The sequence below is a fragment of the Aethina tumida genome, chromosome 7 (assembly GCF_024364675.1).
Source record: "Aethina tumida isolate Nest 87 chromosome 7, icAetTumi1.1, whole genome shotgun sequence".
Classification (NCBI taxonomy): Eukaryota; Metazoa; Arthropoda; class Insecta; order Coleoptera; family Nitidulidae; genus Aethina; species Aethina tumida.
The window spans coordinates 3,518,490-3,540,487 of NC_065441.1; the positions used below are offsets into that span (position 1 = coordinate 3,518,490).

General features: G+C 32.0%; 5 protein-coding genes across 6 annotated transcripts; 3 read left to right on the plus strand and 2 right to left on the minus strand.

The window, feature by feature from the left end:
- Window positions 1–48: 48 nt before the first annotated feature.
- Window positions 49–766, plus strand: LOC109601261 (uncharacterized). Its single transcript, XM_049970045.1, has 3 exons — window positions 49–211; window positions 271–438; window positions 497–766. The coding sequence occupies exons 1-3, from the start codon at window positions 74–76 to the stop codon at window positions 725–727; spliced, it is 537 nt and encodes a 178-aa protein (XP_049826002.1). The 5' UTR covers window positions 49–73; the 3' UTR covers window positions 728–766.
- Window positions 767–1,316: 550 nt separating this feature from the next.
- On the minus strand, window positions 1,317–10,116 carry LOC109601257 (arylalkylamine N-acetyltransferase 1). Of its 2 annotated transcripts, none has more exons than XM_020017478.2 (4): window positions 10,027–10,116; window positions 8,812–9,036; window positions 2,240–2,509; window positions 1,317–1,862 (listed from the first exon to the last, which is right to left on the minus strand). In XM_020017478.2, exons 2-4 carry the CDS (start codon window positions 9,007–9,009, stop codon window positions 1,674–1,676), a joined length of 657 nt encoding a protein of 218 aa, XP_019873037.1. In that variant the 5' UTR covers window positions 9,010–9,036; window positions 10,027–10,116; the 3' UTR covers window positions 1,317–1,673. The 2 variants fall into 2 exon arrangements, with proteins under 2 accessions (XP_019873037.1, XP_049826001.1); XM_049970044.1 differs by lacking the exon at window positions 10,027–10,116 and adding an exon at window positions 9,085–9,240.
- Window positions 10,117–11,301: 1,185 nt separating this feature from the next.
- On the plus strand, window positions 11,302–12,841 carry LOC109601255 (V-type proton ATPase subunit D). Its single transcript, XM_020017476.2, has 5 exons — window positions 11,302–11,460; window positions 11,596–11,713; window positions 11,768–11,915; window positions 11,969–12,184; window positions 12,350–12,841. Exons 1-5 carry the CDS (start codon window positions 11,420–11,422, stop codon window positions 12,571–12,573), a joined length of 747 nt encoding a protein of 248 aa, XP_019873035.1. The 5' UTR covers window positions 11,302–11,419; the 3' UTR covers window positions 12,574–12,841.
- A 528-nt stretch (window positions 12,842–13,369) lies between these two features.
- LOC109601256 (V-type proton ATPase subunit D-like) lies at window positions 13,370–14,478 on the minus strand. The gene is made up of 5 exons (XM_020017477.2): window positions 14,329–14,478; window positions 14,156–14,273; window positions 13,958–14,105; window positions 13,692–13,907; window positions 13,370–13,641 (listed from the first exon to the last, which is right to left on the minus strand). The coding sequence occupies exons 1-5, from the start codon at window positions 14,367–14,369 to the stop codon at window positions 13,412–13,414; spliced, it is 753 nt and encodes a 250-aa protein (XP_019873036.1). The 5' UTR covers window positions 14,370–14,478; the 3' UTR covers window positions 13,370–13,411.
- Window positions 14,479–14,677: 199 nt separating this feature from the next.
- Window positions 14,678–15,927, plus strand: LOC109601258 (nucleic acid dioxygenase ALKBH1). The gene is made up of 4 exons (XM_020017479.2): window positions 14,678–14,852; window positions 14,916–15,009; window positions 15,060–15,283; window positions 15,341–15,927. Exons 1-4 carry the CDS (start codon window positions 14,727–14,729, stop codon window positions 15,869–15,871), a joined length of 975 nt encoding a protein of 324 aa, XP_019873038.1. The 5' UTR covers window positions 14,678–14,726; the 3' UTR covers window positions 15,872–15,927.
- Window positions 15,928–21,998: the final 6,071 nt, after the last annotated feature.

Consider the following 21,998-nt stretch of genomic DNA (forward strand, 5'->3'; position numbering starts at 1 on the left):
TTGATAAGAGCAAGTATATGTAACGCAAAACTTACACACCTTTGAATAATTTCACTTTAAATTGACTAGAAATATGTTTGGAAAACTTGTTGCTTTCTTGGTGATCACTGTTGCCAGTGCAAGAGATCTGTACCTCTTCAACAAGTTGGATACAGATATTATTGTTTCCATCACTGGAAAATCTGATGTGTCTTTAGGTGTAGGAACTGAGGTAAATAACTTTTTGCATCACTTCCGTTTATATATTACTCATTTTCAATATTTCTGTAGGAAATTGTGTCTGTATCAGAAGAATTCCAAGGTAGAATCGTTGCCAAAAATGCCGACTGCAAGAGTGAAATTTGTGACAGCGTTGTAACACTTGTAGAATTGACTCTGAATGAGAATGTAGACTTCTATGATGTCTCCCTCATTTCAGGCTTTAACCTCCCCGTCAGGGTAATATCTGTATAACAATAATTAGCAATGTGTTACTAATAATAAATAATTTATTTAGGTAGTGGCGCGTTCCTCCGGCTTCTGCAGAGAAGCATCCTGTTTCAACGAAAACCTGTTAAAATCTTGTCCCAATGAAAACAAAGTAGAAGTTGATGGTGCTTTAGTTGCTTGCAAGTACACCTCTAAACTTTTCGCCGAATGTTATGAGGCCATTTCATCTGATGATGAATCGGCAATTTTTAATTGCCGGGGGCAACCCAAATACAACATTATCTACGAATTTGTTTAATAAAAACAATAGCTTTGTCGAATTATATTATTAATTCTGTTTCTATTATTTTATTCATCCCTAACGAAAAGCCTAAAGCTAATATAAGATTTCGTCTAAGGGAGTCATCAGTCAGAAAAGCCTCCTGTGTAATTGAAATCGTTCCGTGTAATTCCACGTGCATCCTTGACCGTAACCTAGGAAACAGCATCCCAATGCCGTTCCAATACCATGTCAACGTTTTGACCTAAATATTTGGAGGCGCGGCTCACAATATGCCTCAACTGCACTTTTTGGAAACTTTCGACTGTTATGAAAGTTAAATAGTTTCCTCATTGAAGGAGTATCTACAATAATTGAATTACATACAAAATGAATCTACGATGTATTAATTGATTGATCACTTAAATAAATAAAATGTGTTATCTGTACAAACACTTAACTTATGCAGTTTAGGTGCTAAAATTAATTTAAACTTAAGAGATTACTGATACTGCACGTAGTTTACTAAACATGTTTTGAAGGATACATATTATATTATTATACAAGTGCAAATTAAATATAGTGTCTACTGAAAGTGAAAAAGTATAATCTAGATTAAAACACAGTGTTCTTTATATATTCTCTATTCAACAACAATACCATACTTCAACAACAGTAGAAAAGACTCTTATAATGATTGCCCGTTTGTAAATCATTAAAAAATTACAGACAAAATGTAGAACGAAGACTCTCTACATTTGATCAACTGATATTATTGTCAGGAACGACAGACTTTAAAAAATACAATAATCTATTTATGTAACAAAACTGTTCGTCCACAATAAAAAAATGTGTCAAACTCGAAATATTCGATTTAGAAAAAAATCAGTCGGTAAAATGTTAAACCCTGCATGGCAGTTGAGCAGCTTTAACATTTTTCTTAGGTCCCATGGAAACCATCAAATAAATTATTATGAACATCGATTCAATGTTTGTTCTCTGTGTTGACCAGTTTTATCATCACTTTGTAGTAATCGTGGGGCGATTGGGTGTTGTAGATTTTTTTGCCATTTTCGTCCTTGTAATCGCCGTACTTAACACTCTTCTCCGTGAAGAAACCGTTCGATTCGGCCACCTTTTGGGTGAACAGGCTCGTCGCATCCGTTTTCAGCAACTGAAAATTAATTAAGGGGGTATAATTTTTTTGCAATTACATTTCCACAAGAGGCCAACCGCAAACAATGGACTTTTCAAGCCATTGAGAATATTAGTGGTGAGAGCTGGATCTGGCTTTCAGTTTTCATTTTACGTATTTCTGAAACGCGATTCATAAAAATTCATAACGCTGCAGACAATAAACGTTAATTGCTGTTCCAAGGAAAAATGGGTTGAAGAGTTTAATGTTGATTGAAATAAATGAATGTGAACGTCTGAAAAATATTATATTCACTCTTAAATCGAATCTAGAGAAAATGTGCACATTTATGAAACTGGAAATGTTTTGACAAAGTTAGTTGAAAGTGTTATATTCTTATTTTAAAATTTACATACTTTAAATCCTTTTTCAGCGGCTAAAATTCCGCTTCGATTGAAAAGTTCCTTGGCAAGTCCTCGACCTCTATAGCGACTATCAACAGATAAAATCCTTATTTCAAATATTTCTTCGACGTTATATTTTGAGAACAGATCGATCTCTTTGTTGACGTTATTCAACAGGCCGAAAATTCGATGATACTGAAGGTTGTCTATGGACTTCATCTCCTCTATAGACTTTTCAACGTCGCCCCTTTTCGACAAACCGTTCAGCGCCACGCCAGCTATCTAAAACAAAACAAAAAAATTTAATTTAACCAAGTGGTTGAATTCCAAACGAAAACGGCCGATTCTCCCTTGGAATAACCGGAAGAAAATCGATGGCAAACTCATTAGTGAACCAATTAGCAAAACACACTTCCAAGACCGGATGATTCAATGCGAACCCGTGATCTTATCGTCCCGGTTTCGCGTCAATATCTGAAAAATGCGCTTGATTAAATGAGCCAGCCGTAACGAAATTCCGAAGGAACATATTGGAAATGCCGTCTTCAATCCGTCTTTTATTGCTTATATTAAAGCCAGATGAATTTATGGGTGTCACATAAAACCGATTCCGTTGGACTATATCGTGAATTGGTGGAAATTTCTTTTCGATTTGTGTATTGGAATTTATGGAGTCGCCTTTAGTTTGCAATGTAATCTACATGGAAATTGATATAAAGTGTGTTGTTTGATGGAGACGGTTACGAAGTGGTTGAAGGCTTAATTGGCCATTAAAAAAGTTCTTCCGCTTCTTTGAACGTGGAAATGAAGTGAACGACTTGCAAATTACTTAAATCACTTCAGATTCAGATTATGCGAAGTTTTACGTTCTTGTACGACAACTATTTAATATGCTAATTACTTGTCATAATAACTTATTAAACGATGCAGAAGTTCAAAAGTTCGTCATATAATATTTTAATTAGTTAAAATGGGTCCACTTCAATCATATTTGATTTGATGTATAAGTATTTCACTAGTTTGTATAAAATTCGACATAAATAGATGAAGAAGCCAGACAGGAAATTCAATATTGCGTAAAGTGTTATTTCTACCTTGTGTACTTTATTTCAATCTGGCTCTACTCCAAAAAAAAACTAAAAAGAGACAGACCAAGGAAAGTATCCGAAAATGAAGACTGACATTTGCGACTGAAAGCCAGTTCGGACACTTCAGCGGACAAATGATTGGAATGGGCAGGGTGTCATGTTCATTAGACGGAAGAATGGTAATCTTTTTTCACAGATAAAAGTAGAAATGGGCTGCACAATGATGATAGTTCAGCTCAATAATTTTACTGCTCTGATATACGGAAGGGACCTTGTTAAGGGTAAAATGTCAAACTTTCATGCTGTTATAGGCGGAAACTTTGTCTTTGTTGACAATAATGCTTATGCGTGCTGCTCAGAAAGTGTCTTCTTACATCTCGATACGTATTGACAATAACCCCCAAAAATACCTGACCTAAATCCATGAACATACATGAGATATGTTAAAACGCTTTGAACTATAATTGAATATATATTAAATATAATATAATGTATATAATATTTACCAAGAAGTATTGAACAATGTCATAAACATGGAGGACATATAATATGCTAAATTTTATGTATGTATATATAATATTTTATAATATGTATTTTTTTATTTAAATACATATTTTCATCTTTTTAGTTTAGATATTATTTAATATTTATTTATTTTATTCTAATTATTCTATATAATAAATTAATAATATTAAACTCATATTTATAAATAAATAAATATTCATTCGAATTTTATATACATTACTTTATCTTTTAGAATATTTAGAATAATATGCTAAATAATATCTTTAAACTAAAAAAAAATAAAAATATGTATTTAATTTAAATATATATATATATATATATATATATATATATATATATATATATATATATATATATATATGTCGGAGGGTTCATGTGAAACGCAAGTAGTACTATGGGTTGCATACTTATAGTACTTGGGTGGAATCAGCGGAAGTGCTAAGCAGGGGATGGTACTCGAACCGAGGGTGACGGTAGAGGAGACCTGCGAGGGCGGACAGTTAAGCTCCGTCAGGGAAGCTGCGTAGAAGTCTTGGCTTGGCATAACCGTCGGGATCACCGCGTTTCATACAACTCCTACCTAATTGTTTGACTATTAGTTGTAATCCTGTGCCTGTTAGTTCAATTACATTGTAAGGACTATTTGCGTGTTATTTAATATTCGAAATGGCCGATAATCCTGACCGCGCTGCGACATCAGAAGTGGGATCTGAATCAAGATTTGAATCAGGATCAGGATCTGGATCTGGTGGAAGTGAAGTGAAGTGGGAGTCTTTATTGGAACAACAAAATAGGAACTTTTTGGCTCTTCTACAAGCTCTGCGGCCACCGTCGAATCAGGTCAGTGTAGAATTGCCAGAGTTTGATCCGGATACAGAGAACGCTGATGCACAAGCTTGGATCTCGACGGCAGATATGTGCATTTCGGACAAATCAATGAGTGGTGCTCCCTTGATAATTTTGCTTAGTAAAGCTTTAAGGGGTCAAGCATCCTCTTGGCTATCAAAAGTGACATACCCGGAGATGACGTGGTCGGAATTTAAAGACATTTTTGCGTCAAGATATCATTGTCCCGAAACAACAGCGACTGTTTTTCTAAATTTCCTAAACAATAAGCCAAAGGATGATGAATGTCTTGCATCGTATGCAGCTCGCCAAATGACGTCGCTAATGACTAGGTGTTCGAATCTGACAAGAGAAGAAATTCTAGCGAGTGCAGTTCTTGCACATATCGCATCATTCGAACCCAGGACTCGTCGACTTGCGATTACCTCCGACATCGATACAAGAGCTAAACTGCTAAAAGAACTGACCGTTTTTTTCTTATATGAAAAGGAAATCAACGACGAACGACTTCGACCACAACCCCAATAAAAAGCCTAAATTATCAATGGCTTCAACAATATGTTACAATTGTGGGAAATTGGGTCATAAATCGGACAAGTGTCGGAGCTCAAGAAATGATGAGAACCAGATGTCGAGACCCAGTACCTCGAGTGGACACCCATCATTCAATGGACCAAATTCAACGAAGCCATCGATTGCCTGTTTCAAGTGTGGACGACAGGGACACTTTGCATCACGTTGTACTGTACCCAACCACTTAGACGCCAATCCGTAGTCGAAGGGATCAAGTACCGAGCGTCGCGTCAATATGTGTTTGGTAAACACACCTGCAGCCACTTTAAAACATAAGGGTGAGAAGTTTTCATTTTGTTTTGATTCCGGGTCGGAATGTTCGCTCATTAAAAAATCTATATCACTTAAGCTTAATGGTAAACGATTTTCTAATGTTGTTGTTATGACTGGCATGGGACAGATGAGTATAAACAGTACCTAACAAATTTAGGCTGTTGTTGAAATTTATAATATCTCTCTTGAAGTATTGTTTCACTTTTTACCGGATTATTGTTAGCAACATGACACAATGATTGACCGAGAAATTTTGAGTAAAGGATTAGCTGTTCATATGACATTTGAGGAACTTAGCCTAAAGAAAATCAATGTAGTTAACATGTGCGTTTTAAACGATTCCTACAAAATTAATTTTCAAAATTTAGACATAGAAACTGACAAAAGCTAGATTTTCTTTTAATATGGAGAAATGTTCTTTTCTTAAAAAAGTCTATTCAATATCTTGTATATCAAGTTTATGAAGTATGCAAAATTTACATAAATATCATAAAGTCATGTTTGATCGCTCTAAAGTCAGACACCAAACAAAATTTGATCCTATGTTTAGAATTGTTTTCTTCCTGATAGAGGTATTGAATGGTAATCTATATTTTTGAAGTCATTAAGTAGCAATCGAACTTATAAGTAAGCGCATGAAAAATCGTGGAAAATGCCAGAAAGTTATATTCCAGTTGAACTTGAAGGCGTTGAAAGAGACGTCAGTTTGAGTCCCAGTAGTGAGACTGTGGATTGTCTTACATGTGTCGATCTGTAACTGCAAGTGCAAAATCAGTTGGTTTTGATCATGGCGCAGGGGGCAGAGGCAATGTAGAGACGTTGTGTGTAGATGATCATTGTTTAGACGATGATTCATGTGTTTAATTGGGAATATTAACAAAGGCATTTGAATTATTATCAATGTTCATGTTTGGATATTTTGAAATAGATCTAAACAGTACCTGTGTTGAATGGAATCGGTTGTCTTATTTTGGGAAAGAGTTAATTGTAAAAATGTAATAATTATTTTATGAGTGTCTTGTAACAGATATTTATTTGGTATGACCGCATAAAGAAAATGCCAGAAAACTTTGTACCCAATGACGATGATTTAATCACTTTTTCTGAAGAAGAAGAATCAACGTAAATAATAGTTTAAATCTTAATTTTATTCATTTTCTTATATTTTTTATTATTATTTTATCATTGGACTGAAAACTGTGTGGACACTGATTAAGTTGAGAGCCGTCGCTGGTAAAGTGGCGAAGAGATTTTATCGCTGGTTAAGTGATAATTTCTAGTGAGAGCCGTCGCTGGTAAAGTGGCGAAGAGATTTTATCGCTGGTTAAGTGATAATTTCTAGTGAGAGCCGTCGCTGGTAAAGTGGCGAAGAGATTTTATCGCTGGTTAAGTGATAATTTCTAGTGAGAGCCGTCGCTGGTTAAGTGGCGAAGAGATTTTATCGCTGGTTAAGTGATAATTTCTGTTGAGAGTCATCGCTGGTTAAGTGATGACGAGTCTGTATTGCTGGTTAAGTGATGCAGATCTTGAGGTTTTCATGTCCATAGATAAACTCTAGTCTTATATTCGAAAATATCGTAGATGTAACACGCATTGGGGCAAACTTTTATGCATTTGATTTGAAAGGTTGATAAAACTATCGATAGCCTGATATTAGTCAGGAAAAGCCGAATGAACTATTACTGTTTGAACTTAATTTGCAGGAAAATCACACGAGGACGTGTGACTTGTCAGAATGGCCGTGTCGGAGGGTTCATGTGAAACGCAAGTAGTACTATGGGTTGCATACTTATAGTACTTGGGTGGAATCAGCGGAAGTGCTAAGCAGGGGATGGTACTCGAACCGAGGGTGACGGTAGAGGAGACCTGCGAGGGCGGACAGTTAAGCTCCGTCAGGGAAGCTGCGTAGAAGTCTTGGCTTGGCATAACCGTCGGGATCACCGCGTTTCATACAACTCCTACCTAATTGTTTGACTATTAGTTGTAATCCTGTGCCTGTTAGTTCAATTACATTGTAAGGACTATTTGCGTGTTATTTAATATTCGAAATGGCCGATAATCCTGACCGCGCTGCGACATATATATATATATATATATATATAAAAATATGTTTATGTATTTAAATTAAAAAAATAATAATAAAATATATAATTTAAATAAATTATTTAAATTTAATATAATATTAAAATAATAATAATAAAATATTAAATTTAAAAAAATAATAAAATATTTAAATTCAGAAGTGATTTTAAAAAAAAGTATATAAAAATCGTGTCGTCATTGACATTTTTACTTTATTTTTTAGAATATTTTAATTAAAAGTTTTCGTAAATTTATTTAGTAAAATTATACATGAGTTAATAAATTTAACATAAATGTGCAATTTATATTCTTGATAAAATTTATCGATATATAAATATTATAATTTTTTAAATTTAAATTAATTTTTTTATTACTATAATATTAAAAATTTGATTTTATTTTTTTAAATTAAATATTTAATATTTATTTATAGGAAAATAACTCGAATGTCTTGATAATAATAATATGTTCAGTCATTTGAGGGAAATCTACTTAAATTAATTACTTATTTTTTTAATATTTTAATTTAAATTTTTTAATTTTTTATTTTACTTAATTTAAAATATAAAATAAATAAAAAAGTAAAATATTTTATTTTATTAATTTAAATGTTTTATTATTTTTTTAATTTGAATTGAAAATTTTGATTTTTTGTAAAAAATTAAATTAAATACTTTATTTTATTAATTTTAAATTAAGTATTTTTTTTTTAAATCTATGAAAGGATTTTGAAATTAAGCAAAAAATTAGCATCACAAAATGTTTGATTCTTACACATTAGACTCTAACATCTGATGTAAAAATAACAAAAATATATAACAATATTACAAAATAAAAACAATATATATCAAAAAACGTTTTATGACAAATTTATCGACTTCTGTTTAGTCAATTTGAAGTTTACAGTTTATTCTTTTTCAATATTTGGTGTATTACCACCACAATATTTAAAAGATTTGACAACGTTAATATAATAAAAAATATAACAAATAATCTCATGTTTAAACAGTAAATTAAAGAGAAAAAATAATTTTAATGCTAAATCACTGGTGTTTTAAGCTTTCTAGCAATTGTCTTAGACTTAGAAATTAAAAATATGTTCCACGATTCTGTCATGGCTTCTTCTATTAATAATATATGTTAGTTCTTGGACACCTAATCGATTATAAAATATAAAAATAAAATAAACATTCATACCACTCCAGTCTCGGTGTCCAGGGCCATCACTGAGAGTCCTTCTTGAAGGGTGGCCAGGTCGTGGTGTTCGAGGAGCTCGCACTCCTCGCCAACTTGGCAAAAACCCACCGAAACATTGAGGGGTTCGTCCGGGAAATTGAAGCGCAAATGATGTATGACTTCGTCGAATCTATTTTCCGGTATAACTTGGTACTCCATTTTTTTTCCTATTTACTGTTTCGTACTCTGAAAAGTGGAAATTAAACTTTGTGAGTGGTTTTTAAAAACACTTACTGGGTAGTTTTTGGACCGAAAACTGTTGGTTAAACGTCGTAAAACTTTTCCGTTGCTTTGTGCTCGACCGTAAAGAGCAACAGGCGAGTATTTAATGAAAAATTTTATTTGACGCTGACCGAGTTTATTAGACAATTTATGAGCAGTAAAACCGTGTAAACAATTTGTCATAAATTGTTTCGGTAGACTTGTAGTCGTCAGTTCACAATTTCTCGTTTAAACAAAAGGAGCATTACGATCATTTTAACATTTATTTGGTGGGGAAACTACCTTAAAATAAAATGAGAAAAAGTTAATGGAGATGTAATAGCATTTAGGTAGGTGATTCGTGGTGACCTTTTTAATTTGGGTAAACAAGTTCTAATTACTAGAATCGATTGACGTCACTCATTTTTAATTAAGAATTTATTGGATTATCTGACAGTTTCTGGGGAGCTAGCCTTTATAAATAAAAAGTTTATAGTTAATAAATTGGTGAACCAAATGATATAAAATGATCCCAAATAAATTAAAATAAATCTATTATTTTTTCTCGTTTATTTAGAGGTAATAAGGTATATGTAAGGTATATGACGTTTTAATTAAAAATAAATTTAATAATAATGACGATGATAATGATGATGCATATTTTACATAAACATGGGCAAGTTATTAATAAAATTTATTTTAAGTAAATAAATAATATTATATGTTATTATATTTTTTTATATTTTATTATATATTTTAATAAAAATAAAAAATATTTAGTAATATATAGAATAAATAAATGTAAATAATAAATAATATATAAATTAAAAAATGAACTAATTTTTAATTTTATATTTTATTAACAAAATATAAGTCACTTTTATAAACCAACAATTTAAAAAAAAATCAAAAATAAACGACATAAGCCCAACAAAAGCAAATCATTCAAACAAATGATCGAAAGAAATCACTTACTAATAAAAACGAAACGGTCGTAAAGGCAATGTTCTGGATGATGGGGATGCGTGCGTGCAATCGGGAGTGTCGGGCAATACTAAGGCCCAAAAAGTTTCTCTCCCGATTCCATTCCCCTTTTAGTCCTGTTGCTTCTGTTCGCTATAGCAACGGCCGGGATACGGTCCTATCCAGAGACGGATTAGGTTTAATTGGAACGGGATTCGCCGCCAGGACTAATTGGGTCTCCGGTGGCCTTTTTTTCGGGAGGATTACCCAGTTTGTCTGAGTTATTTTGATGGTGAGGCGGCGTAATTAAGTCCGGACAGATCCTGGCTTAATGAGAAAATAGGATTTTTTTTGTAAATTGATGTAAAACATTTGTACGTGCTTTGGAATAATTGGATTAACAGATTTATCATGTTTCGAAAATTCTTAAAACAAATTAGTCTTGTCTCCTGCGTCGATATTGTGAGGTTTTTTATTGCTATAAATATTTTTTACCAATGCAATGCAAAACTGAACAAATTCATTATCTAAAAATAGCTACATCATATTTGCGAATCATAATAATTTATCTTAAATTAGAAAAGCATATAGATTTTACATATCATAATTTATTTATGTACATTATAAATATTCCACTCATCCAGGAACACATACTACCAGGAACTTTATTTATTTTAAACAAGGAAAATTTATATTAGTAAAAATATTTGTTTTTAAATATTCATTCATTTACAAACTCCTAATTTATTGTAGTTAATGAATAATAATGTATTTTAATATATATTTTTTCAAATATTATGGAATTGATGAATAATTTATAACAAAAAAAGATAGTTTATATGTAGGAAAGTTACAGTACACTCTTACTGAATATATTTATTCTTCCTTGATTTTCAAAATATAATAATATTATTATTAATAAATTAATTAATAATAATAATTAATAATCAGACAAAAATTCAACTGAAATTATTATTTAAATAACATTATATTTTTAAAATTTTTGGCATATTAATACTTTTGGAATCCTGTTACAGTCTGTAGCTTTTAAGTAAAAAAATTAAATTTCAAATCAATTTTAAATTACCAAAGATTTTTACCACGAAATACAAGCGCCATCTAACATAAATATGATCTACTATCAGTAAAACCCCCTTATTTTTATAACAGGTTCCTGTAAAGAATATGATGAGTTAAAAGCAATATAATATGATTTCTCAATTGCTATCACAGAAAATTTTCAAAATTGGACAATTTATTAACCAAAAAGAATTTTTCTAACAAAAAGTTGTGTAAGAGTCTAATTGGAAGAGGCATTGGTAGATGTCACTTTTGAGAGTTGTTTAATGTCACAGTTTGTCAGCTGACTTGGTCTCGTGAAGTTTTGTGAGAATAAAATCGAAAAATGTCGTCGAAGGATAGGCTGGCAATTTTCCCTTCCAGAGGGTGAGTTTAAAATATTTATACCATCGTTTATTCACCCCTAGGGAATATAAATCTATTCAAAAATTCCGACAGCCAAAACAAAACATAAAAACATGCAATTTTGAAATGGGAGTGACCATCTAATTTCAATTTCAGGGCCCAAATGTTAATGAAGGCGAGGCTAAAAGGTGCCCAAAAGGGTCACAGCCTTCTAAAGAAAAAAGCTGATGCTTTGCAAATGAGGTTCAGGATGATCCTCAGTAAAATCATAGAGGTTGACTAAGCCTAATATGTAAGTTAGTATTATACTAAACAGGAATTGTTGTAGACCAAAACTCTTATGGGAGAAGTTATGAAGGAAGCCTCATTTTCTCTTGCTGAAGCTAAATTTGCTACTGGTGACTTCAATCAGGTCGTGTTACAGAATGTCACCAAAGCGTGGTTGAAAATCAAAACCAAAAGGGACAATGTTGCTGGTATTTCATTAAAATTTATTTATAATATCAGTTGCTAACAATTATTTTTTAAGGTGTCAACCTGCCAGTGTTCGAGTGGTATGAGGATGGTACAGATCCAAACATGTTGGCTGGTTTGTCCAGGGGTGGTCAACAGTTGACGAAGTTGAAGAAGAATTACCAGAGTGCAGTTAAACTATTGGTGGAGCTTGCTTCACTTCAAACTTCTTTCGTCACTCTGGATGATGTTATCAAGATCACCAACAGGAGAGTCAATGCCATAGAACATGGTAGGTTTAAATCACAGAACTTAAACTGTTTTCAGTTTCTGTCTTTATTTTTAAATAATTTTGTGACATGTATATTTTGAATTACTTATATTCCATCACATTAGATATTTTAAGATGAAATAATATAATGTTATATTTCATTATTAAAAATATATTTTTTCATAGTTATCATTCCAAGAATTGAACGCACATTGGCCTATATTATTTCGGAGTTGGATGAATTGGAAAGAGAGGAGTTCTATAGATTGAAGAAGATCCAAGATAAGAAAAAGATAATAAAGGCGAAGGCTGAGCAAGATAAAGCCGATCGTCGTGCTGCCGGTTTACTGGCAGAAAACGAAGCAACTCACAATCTTCTTGATGAAGGAGACGAAGATTTGTTGTTTTAAATGTATAAATAGTTGTGGAACTACAAAAAAATACTTGTACATTCTGTCTATGTTACTCTAAGTGATACTCTTGAAAACTGTTAAACAGTATTTATAGTTTTGATTGTTAATTAGTTTAGGTCCAGGCGTGCAATAGATTTGCTTGAAAATTATTCCATTTTATATAGGATATTAAGTTCCAATAATTGTACAGATTACAATATATATGTATGTACATATATATCTATTGTCACAATAAAGTATAATTAATAAAATTATTGTCTTTATATTCACTTAATTTATTCATAGAAAAATGAGCCTTATTTTTACGTTTTTTGTAATGTCGCCTTATATTAATTTTATGTATATTAATCAGAAGGTTTTTTAAAATTCAATTGAGTACTAATACTAGTTTCTTATAGGATAATCCATAGTTGTATGCCAGGAAATGAATTTTCCAGCATCAAAATTGGTAGATTTACATTTTAGACAGACCATTAATCTGTTTATGTTATTAAAAACACATAAATGTACCGATTGTTCTAAATTACTTTACATATAAGAAAATTGAGAAAGTGATAATAGTGAAATAAAACATTTCTTAAACAACTGTTTTTATTAAAAACATTCAAATAACAAACATTAAATATAAGTTAGTAGAATACGTATATATAAAACATTCAAGTAGAGCAGTCATATTAACTTTCAGGTGTATAGGACCATATAAGGCACTAATAAGACTTAAACGTACGAATAAATAAATAAATAAATATTAGAATATAGTGACTAGATTTAAAACCACACATAAATAAAGCTCTTAGTTCGAGATAAATATAATTCTAGTTAAATTTGATCATATTTAAAAAAGTAGATCAGTGTCTTCTGATTCGTCTAAAATGTTTCGTACCGGCGCCGCATTTTCAGCAGCTAAATTGGCCGCACGCTGCAGTGCCTTTTCCTTGTCTGCTTTTGCTCTCACAATTTTCTTCTTGTCTTGGATTTTCTTCAGTCTATAGAACTCCTCTCTTTCCAACTCGTCTAGCTCGGATATTATGTACATCAACGTGCGTTCGATTCTCGGAATAATTACTACAAAAATAAATGTTACATGGGCATTATGTTATTTAATTCGACCCCACCATGTTCAATGGCATTGACTCTTCTGTTGGTGACTTTTATAACATCATCAAGAGTGACAAAAGAAGTTTGTAGTGATGCCAGTTCCACCAGCAATTTAACAGCTTTCTGGTAATTCCTTTTGAGTTTAGTCAACTGTTGGCCACCTCTAGCCAAACCAGCAAGCTCATATGTGTCTGTGCCATCTTGATAACACTCAAACACTGGCAAAGTAACGCCTACAACCAAATAAATGCAATAATCAACACACACATTCACACAAATTTACCTGCAACATTATCTTTTCTAGTTCTTATTTTTATTTGTGCTTTGGTAACATTTTGCAGAACGACTTGATTGAAGTCACCAGTGGCAAATTTTGCTTCGGCCAAGGAGAAAGACGCCTCTTTCATTACCTCCCCCATAAGTATTTTGGTCTGTAATGTAACATTATAATTGATGGACAACTTGGTTTTAATGGACTGACCTCAACAATTTTTCCCAAGATCAGACGGAATCTCATTTGTAATGCGTCTGCCTTCTTCTTGAGCAAGCTGTGACCCTTTTGGGCCCCTTTTAGTCTCGTTTTCATTATCATCTGGGCCCTACAAAAAAAACTGCATGTGGTACATATTCTAATGGGGGTTTTTGAATGTTTACCCTCTGGAAGGAAATATAGGCAGTCTATCCCTGGTCGACATTTTAGTGTTTTATTAAATTGGTCTTCAATTTGACAAATTTGACATTTGTAATTAAAAATAGCAACAAAAAGGCGACATCTCTGTTCGGATGGTCAAATATTTGTATCATCTACGTTAAAGGCACAAAATCTCTTTGAAAATCATTATAGAAAGCTGTAAATTGTTGAAAAATGTTATTAGGAAATAAATTTTTGTCATAAATATATATTTATGCAATATATCAGAAAAACTTTTTTAATTTTAATTATTAAATTAGAACTTTGTAACTTTATATTTATTTGTAACTTTTGTATTAACCTAACCTCTAACTTTGAGGGTTAACCCCACTTTTTATTGCCAAAATGTAAATATTGTTTTATGATTTATACTAACGACGGTGTTAAAATGTTTAAGGAAAGTTTTAAATATTATAAGTCAAAAAATCCTTTACCTAGTTTTGAAGATGTGGTTGATTTTAGTGACATTCAAAAAATTTCCAACAAGGTATGCATACCTCAAATAATTTTTATGTGTAGTACAAACAAAACTATCCATTAAAATATGCAGGTGACTAAATGTAAGATAAATCCCCGTGAAATCAGTTTTTTTGGACTGACATCACCAACAACTTGGGAAGTGTATGAACTAATTGATAATCCAGGTTTTAAATGGAATACAATAATGAAACAATCATTAAAATTTACATTTCAGGCCTAATTTTTATAAAAAACCCTTTTACTCCACTTGGACAAAGATACTGGACTGTGAAATGTCTAAGGGACTACACAAGAAAACCCAACAAAAGTAATTTAGATGCCTTAAAACTTGTACCTGTAGATAGCGAATGGTGGGACATGTGCCAAAATAATAACAATCAATTACTTAAAAAAATGAGGTGGATAACACTAGGGTATCATCATGATTGGGACACCAAAGTGAATTAACTACAAAACAGAAGGAACTGATTAACTAAAAATTGTAATTTATTGTAGGTTTACTCAGAAGATAACAGGAATGATTTTCCTGAGGATTTGGGAGATTTGACTACATTTATTGCCAATGCACTTGGATTTTCAAATTTCAAATCAGAAGCTGCTATTGTAAATTACTACCACTTGGATTCAACTTTATCTGGACACACAGATCATTCTGAAATTAATTTAGAGGCACCACTGTTTTCTTTTAGTTTAGGTCAGACAGCGATTTTTTTAATTGGCGGCAAAACAAGGGAGGAAAAACCCTCAGCAATTTTTCTTAAAAGTGGAGATGTGGTAGTCATGAGTAAAGAATCAAGATTATGTTATCATGGAGTTCCCAAAATACTTAAGACTGAATCAAAACCTTGGCAATTAATTGATTATGTTGATAAAAATGTGCCAGATGATTACAAGGATGTTGTAAATATTTGTAGAGATGAAAAAATGTGGATGCCATTTGAGGAGTATCTGAGTCAGTCAAGAATAAATATTAATATTCGACAAGTATTAAAACGAGGACAGAAGAGACTTTACAATGATCTATAAATATAATTTCTGGTGATATATATTGTATAAGTACATATTTATTTACATTACATTAATTGTTTTTTCATTTTTTACCCAGAATATAACTGTTATAATAAATTAACATGCATTTATTTAAAGTTTAGGCTTTTAATGAATCCTTGTTTTGTATTTTTTATCTTTTTTCGTTTATTAAACGTTAAAAGTTAAATAGATTTAAATAAGTATTATTTACACTGTATATTTAATCTTAGCATTTTTTATGACAAATGTAATATAGAAAATGTGATAAATTGGCGCTCATAAACAGAATTTACGTTCGGCGAAAATATTCCGTTCACGGCGTCATCTAAAACTATCATAGAATTCGAGTCAATCAATTTGATTCAATATTTTTGTTCCGAGTTGGACGTTTCGACGGTGAATTATTCGCCATTGGCACGTGTAGAGTTTGCAGTTTTCTTGGATATCACGTACTGTACGTTTCCCACCAAACTTTTATACCGTTTTCAAACTTCGTTTTGCCGACCCGACTGTGGATTGGAGTTTGACGTCGGACGGGGAATTTCAGTTTAATTTTATACCGCGTATAACGAATCGACTTATCGACCGAACTTGGTTTGTTCTTGGCCGGTTTAAGATGCATTGATGCAATTACGAGGTGCCGGCGGTAAATGTACTTAGAATTTGGAAGGCCAATTTCTGTCCAAAACTACTGAAAACAATTTAGAAGAGTTCAAATGATCTAACTATTAAGTCTAGAACTTTCTAAACTTTGTTGTAACTATTTTATAAGACATTTTATTAATTTTATAGAATATTAACTATTACAATTTGTTGTTATAAAAGCACATTGTATATATTTAAATAAAGTAAATACTCGCCGTGTCTTTCTTGGGGTCATTTATAACCATAATCCGTTAACGCGGCATTTGTCTCCGCAAATCCAATAATAAATATCTTTATTTCTTGTCCGAGTCGTCCTGACAAACAGCGCCGACATGCAGTATATCAACGGCAACTTTTCTTTTGTGAAAAAAGTCAATTTAACTTTAAAAATGTATACGATAGATTTCGTTCCCGGTTGTTTTAGATGACTATATTTCACGTCATCAGAGAACGGATAAGTTAAAGAAGTTGCGGTTTTTCGGCGCATTTATCTTAATCTTCCGTATATCTGGACTGGAAAACTTTTTGTGCATATTCAAGAATTCCCACAAAGAGCCTTTTATCCTAATCCGGGCATTTTTTTCGCAGCGTCGAACAGGAGACTATATAGTCTGTGCGGGGGAAATCCGACTCATTTGTTACCAGAGAGACTGTATAATGCGGGGGCATATTTTATTTTAATATCGACAAAGTCATAAAACTTTTGTGAAAGCTGAAAACTTTAAGTAACTTGATCCAACACCTTATTCTCCACCAACTGTCCGGATTAATGAAATCCTTCTGCATATCAAATGAATAGTCTCCTCCGCTTCCGGATTCAAATCCAAATTTGGGTATCTACTACAAATTTAATTAACACTCTTATTAAATCATTCCAAAACAGACTTGAAATGCTAATTGTTTTTAAATACATTCCGTTATCTTTCCACGAAACTTTTATGTTGCATTTAATTATGTGTTTGGTGATTAAACCCAAATTTAACAATAACATAGCATCAAATTAATTTTAATCTGTATTTGACAATTTTAATAAATAATTTTCACCGGAAAATTTGCACTCGCAATTTCAATAAACGGAAATAAAAAACGGCCGAAACGGATATTAAAATAAAATATTCATAAATAATTTTATACGTAATGTTTTCGGGTAATTGGGTTTCGCCCCGATTTTTGTGTTACAGTATCCGTTTTGAAGTTTATGTTGTAATTATGAGGTTTTTAATGAAGGTTCTGCGTGGGATATGGATAATTAAATGGCTTAATGGCTAATATAAATGGTCTGGATAACCGAATTCTAGATAATATACAATACAAATTATATATTAAAATATTGTCATGTTTATATAAAATGTTTGCTGTAAAGTCTGGAATGAGTAAGAAATGATTAATGCGTCATTAATTGTGGATATTTATTATTGTTAACTAGTTTGTTTACAAAATTTAGATCATGTAAACTTAATTTATTTATTTACAAATAAATCAATAAACACTAAAACGTGTATTATACAATTGAATTGAAATCTTCTAAAGATTATTTGAGATAAGATATATATTATACACGTTTTAGTTATAATTGGATTTAGATTTTAAAAGAATATCTAACTTCATAGTGATATCATTCAAAGCTTTCCTTAATTGTTCAATCTCTTGCTGTACATGTTCTTCCCTGTTCTCGGAAAAGTAACTAGGCAACGAGACACAAGTACGCGTGGGAATCCTGGAACTTACAGGAGAAATATCCCAGCTCATATTCGCTTGCGACACTCTATCAACGCCTCTGTTATTCACTCTGTCCTCTCTTTGAGTCCTCCACTTGAACCAGCGATCTGCACTGCTTCTCGGAGTACTAGTCGACTCCGGAGATTTCTTCAGGATTGATTTTTTCTCTGGTGCCATCCTCGCCCTTTTGGCCGAAGGACAACTGTCGCCAGGATTCGGATGTGGCCTTATTCTGGATCCAGGGAGGCAAACATCCACGCTGCACTCGAAACTCTCGCTGAACGACACTCTTTTTTGACGCGTTAACTTTGGGCGGGGAATTCTTATGGGGATGCGAGATCGCTTCTTCACCGGAACCACCTCGCTCATATCCACATCTAAAGAATCACAGAAACTTTCCGAATCTAAAACAGCACTGATTTCGTCGGCATCTAAAGTATCGTCTAATGTTACTTCAGGAGGTTTGGTTGTTTCCTCTAAGGAGTCTGTTAATGCTGAAGCTGCCATCAATTCTTGACGAAACTGCAACGCTTCCGGCTTGATATCTGTTGGCAAACCTCCTTCCAGAGAATCCTGAAGGATGCTACTTTTAACCACATTCGTGGTCTCGGATTTTTCACTGGTTTGGGGCAAACTCTCCAAAGAATCGAAGAAAACATTTTTCGATGTTGGTCCGCTCATGTTCACTTCCACTTTAGTTAAGGGTGCACTTTGTGACAGATACTTGTTGATGATTTGTGTAACTCGTTTTTGAGTTGCAAAGTTCGGATTCACGTAATCTCTGTTACTGTTCTTTGTTTGTGTCCCGTTTGGAACAGTTTCAAAATTGAACGATTTGCAGAAATGTAACGGCATGGTGATGTATAGCAACAACTATTTCGAATAACTTGAACTGCAATGAGTGATAAATATATTACGCGTACAGGTAATCGACTTAATCTTATCTTCAAAACGTAAATAAATTTATGTTTTACCTGTGGAGAATTTCCTAATCCTAATTATATCCACAACAATGCAGTTTAGTTTTTGATTAAACTTACTTACTGTCACGTCAGTTTTTAATGGTGACTAATTGTTTGAAAAGTAGAAAATGTATTACAAATTCACTTCATAAATAATAAGATAATATTAGCCAGTAACATCTATACCGAAGAAGATAATCATATTAATTTCTTTGTTAATTTGGATCATTCATTTAGATAATGGTAAATTTGTGCTTTTCAGTTTATCTTTTTGCTTAAAGAAGCGTCCAGAATGAACGACAAGTCCAATTGAGGTTAATTATAAAGGTGATTTAATTACGCGTTCAACGGTACCTAATTTGATTCGATCGAAAGAAAAAACAAATATTTAAATTTATTGCTAAATTTCTTTTACGTTTTCTGCCAGTCAGATCTCGTATAAAAGACAAGTAACAGTCTCGTGTTAATTTGTTCCTTCCTGAAACTTCGGAAATTGTTTTTCTATTTCTCATCACTTGTTAATAATTTGAATTAATTTCCTTCAAAGTTGTGGTTGACAGAATTTTATAGTTAGTTAAGTTATATTTTTATATTAATAATTAAAATGATTTCTAAATGGCAATTAAAAACTTATTTGTTATATTTTTATTTGCTTAATTTTGTTTTGTATTTTAATTTATTAACAGATGTGATATAAAATTGTATAATTCATTTTCATTATTATTACTTGTCAAGAATTTTTTGGACTTTCCCAAAAGTATACATGAGAATTAAGGACTAATATAAAAAATTAAAAGTTGTTCTATTTGTGATTTGTTTTTTAATCTTCTATTATCTAATGTGTATGTATAGTCTACCTATAGGGCTTTAACTAAAATTATGCACAATGTACAATATTAAAATACTGTTTTTTTAATTTTAATTTAGTTTCCTTAAAGCTTTGTGACTATTTATAGATTTGAGATAAAATATTACAGTTAATTTACATTCTAATAATAAATACTTGATTCCATAATAGTTTAAAATAGCTATTACTTGTTACATTAAATTATCTTCTACTATAAAATTATCATTTTTTTTTGATTTTCCGAGAAGTATAAATTGGAATTAAGAACTAATATAAAAAATTGAAAGTATTTATTTTTTAATTGTGTGTTTAAGCGTAACTTTATAATTTTCCGAGAAGTATAAATTGGAATTAAGAACTAACATAAAAAATTGAAAGTATTTATTTTTTAATTATGGCATAATATGCTTTTTATTCATATTTAAATTAAAAGTTAAAACAAAAATTATACATCATACAATGTTATAATATCCTTGAGTTGTTTTAAAATTATAAATTAAAAAGTTTTCATACTGTTATAGATACTTGAGTAGAGTTTGTTATGATTCTCTAAGCAGTTTCAACGAGAATTAGGAACTAATATCTAATAATTGAAGTGTTAAATTTATTAGATAGCCGTAAATAAAATTGTTTAATCCTTTAAGCTGACATAAAATGATTTTGATGATATGCACATAAATATTAAGAATAGATTTCATAATAATTTAAATTATTCTAGTATTTGTCTGGGCTTTTTCCGATTTTCTAAGAAGTCTAAATGAGAAGTAAGAATTAATATTAAATAATTGAAAGTTGATCTACATTTGCTTAATTCTCTTTGGTACCTTAATCTTGTCTATATTTAGTGTTGAGGTATAATCTGACTTAAATTTATTGCACAGGTAAAACTAAAACTAAAATAAATATTCAATTGCAATAATTATTATGCACTTTAACCAGGCGAACAAACCGTAATCACAATGGTACCAGAATTTGTAATGGAAGATGAGGTCACCGAAATGGACCAGGGAAACCCCGTAGTAATGGATTTTTTCGAAAACAACCTTTTTGAAAATAATTCTTTTGTTGTTCTGCAACAACCTATAGACAATAATAATGAGGAAATCATTTTGGAAAACTATGACGTAATGGATTACGTAGTGGAAGAAGAGGTAGTTACTGATATGGTTGAGGAAATTAATTCTCAAGGAAACATTGATCAAGGGAATGTTTCTATTGATGTTCAACAACAACTCAGTGACAATAATAGTCACGAAAACATATTGGAACTCTTCGACGATATGGGTTACGTCTTTCAAGTGGAGGTAGTTACCGATGTGGTAGAGGAAAGCCCTAGAGTAGTTCTCTTTGGAGAAAGTAGTCCTTCTATACTTCTTCAACAAAATCTCAATGAAGTGGAAGCAGTTACCGATATGGTAGAGGAAAGCTCCAGAGTGGTGCTTTTTGAAGAAAGTAGTCCCATTCTTGGTCAAGAAAATCCCAATGAAGTGGAGGAGGTTACCGATATGGTAAAGGAATGTCCCAGAGTAGTGCTTTTTGGAGAAAGTAGTCCTTCTATTCTTGGTCAAGAAAATCACGCTCATAGCAATAACACATATGACAACATTTTGGAGGACATGGACGAAATGAATTACGCAGCTGAAGTCGAAGTAGTCACTGAAATGGAAGAAAATAGGGAAAGGTCCAGAGTAGTACTTTTTGGAAAAAGTAGTCTTTCGAAATTTGGTCAAGAAAATTACACTCATAACAATAACATATATGACAACATTTCGGAGGACATGGACGAAATGAATTATGCAGCTGAAGTCGAAGTTGTCACCGAAATGGAAGAGGGTAGTCCTATAACAGTCGTAGGCGATAATCTACAGGAAAGCGATCCATATGACAGTAAAAAAATGCATTATTACCCAATATCCGTTTCTGACGAAGAAAGTTATATAGAAGTGAACGA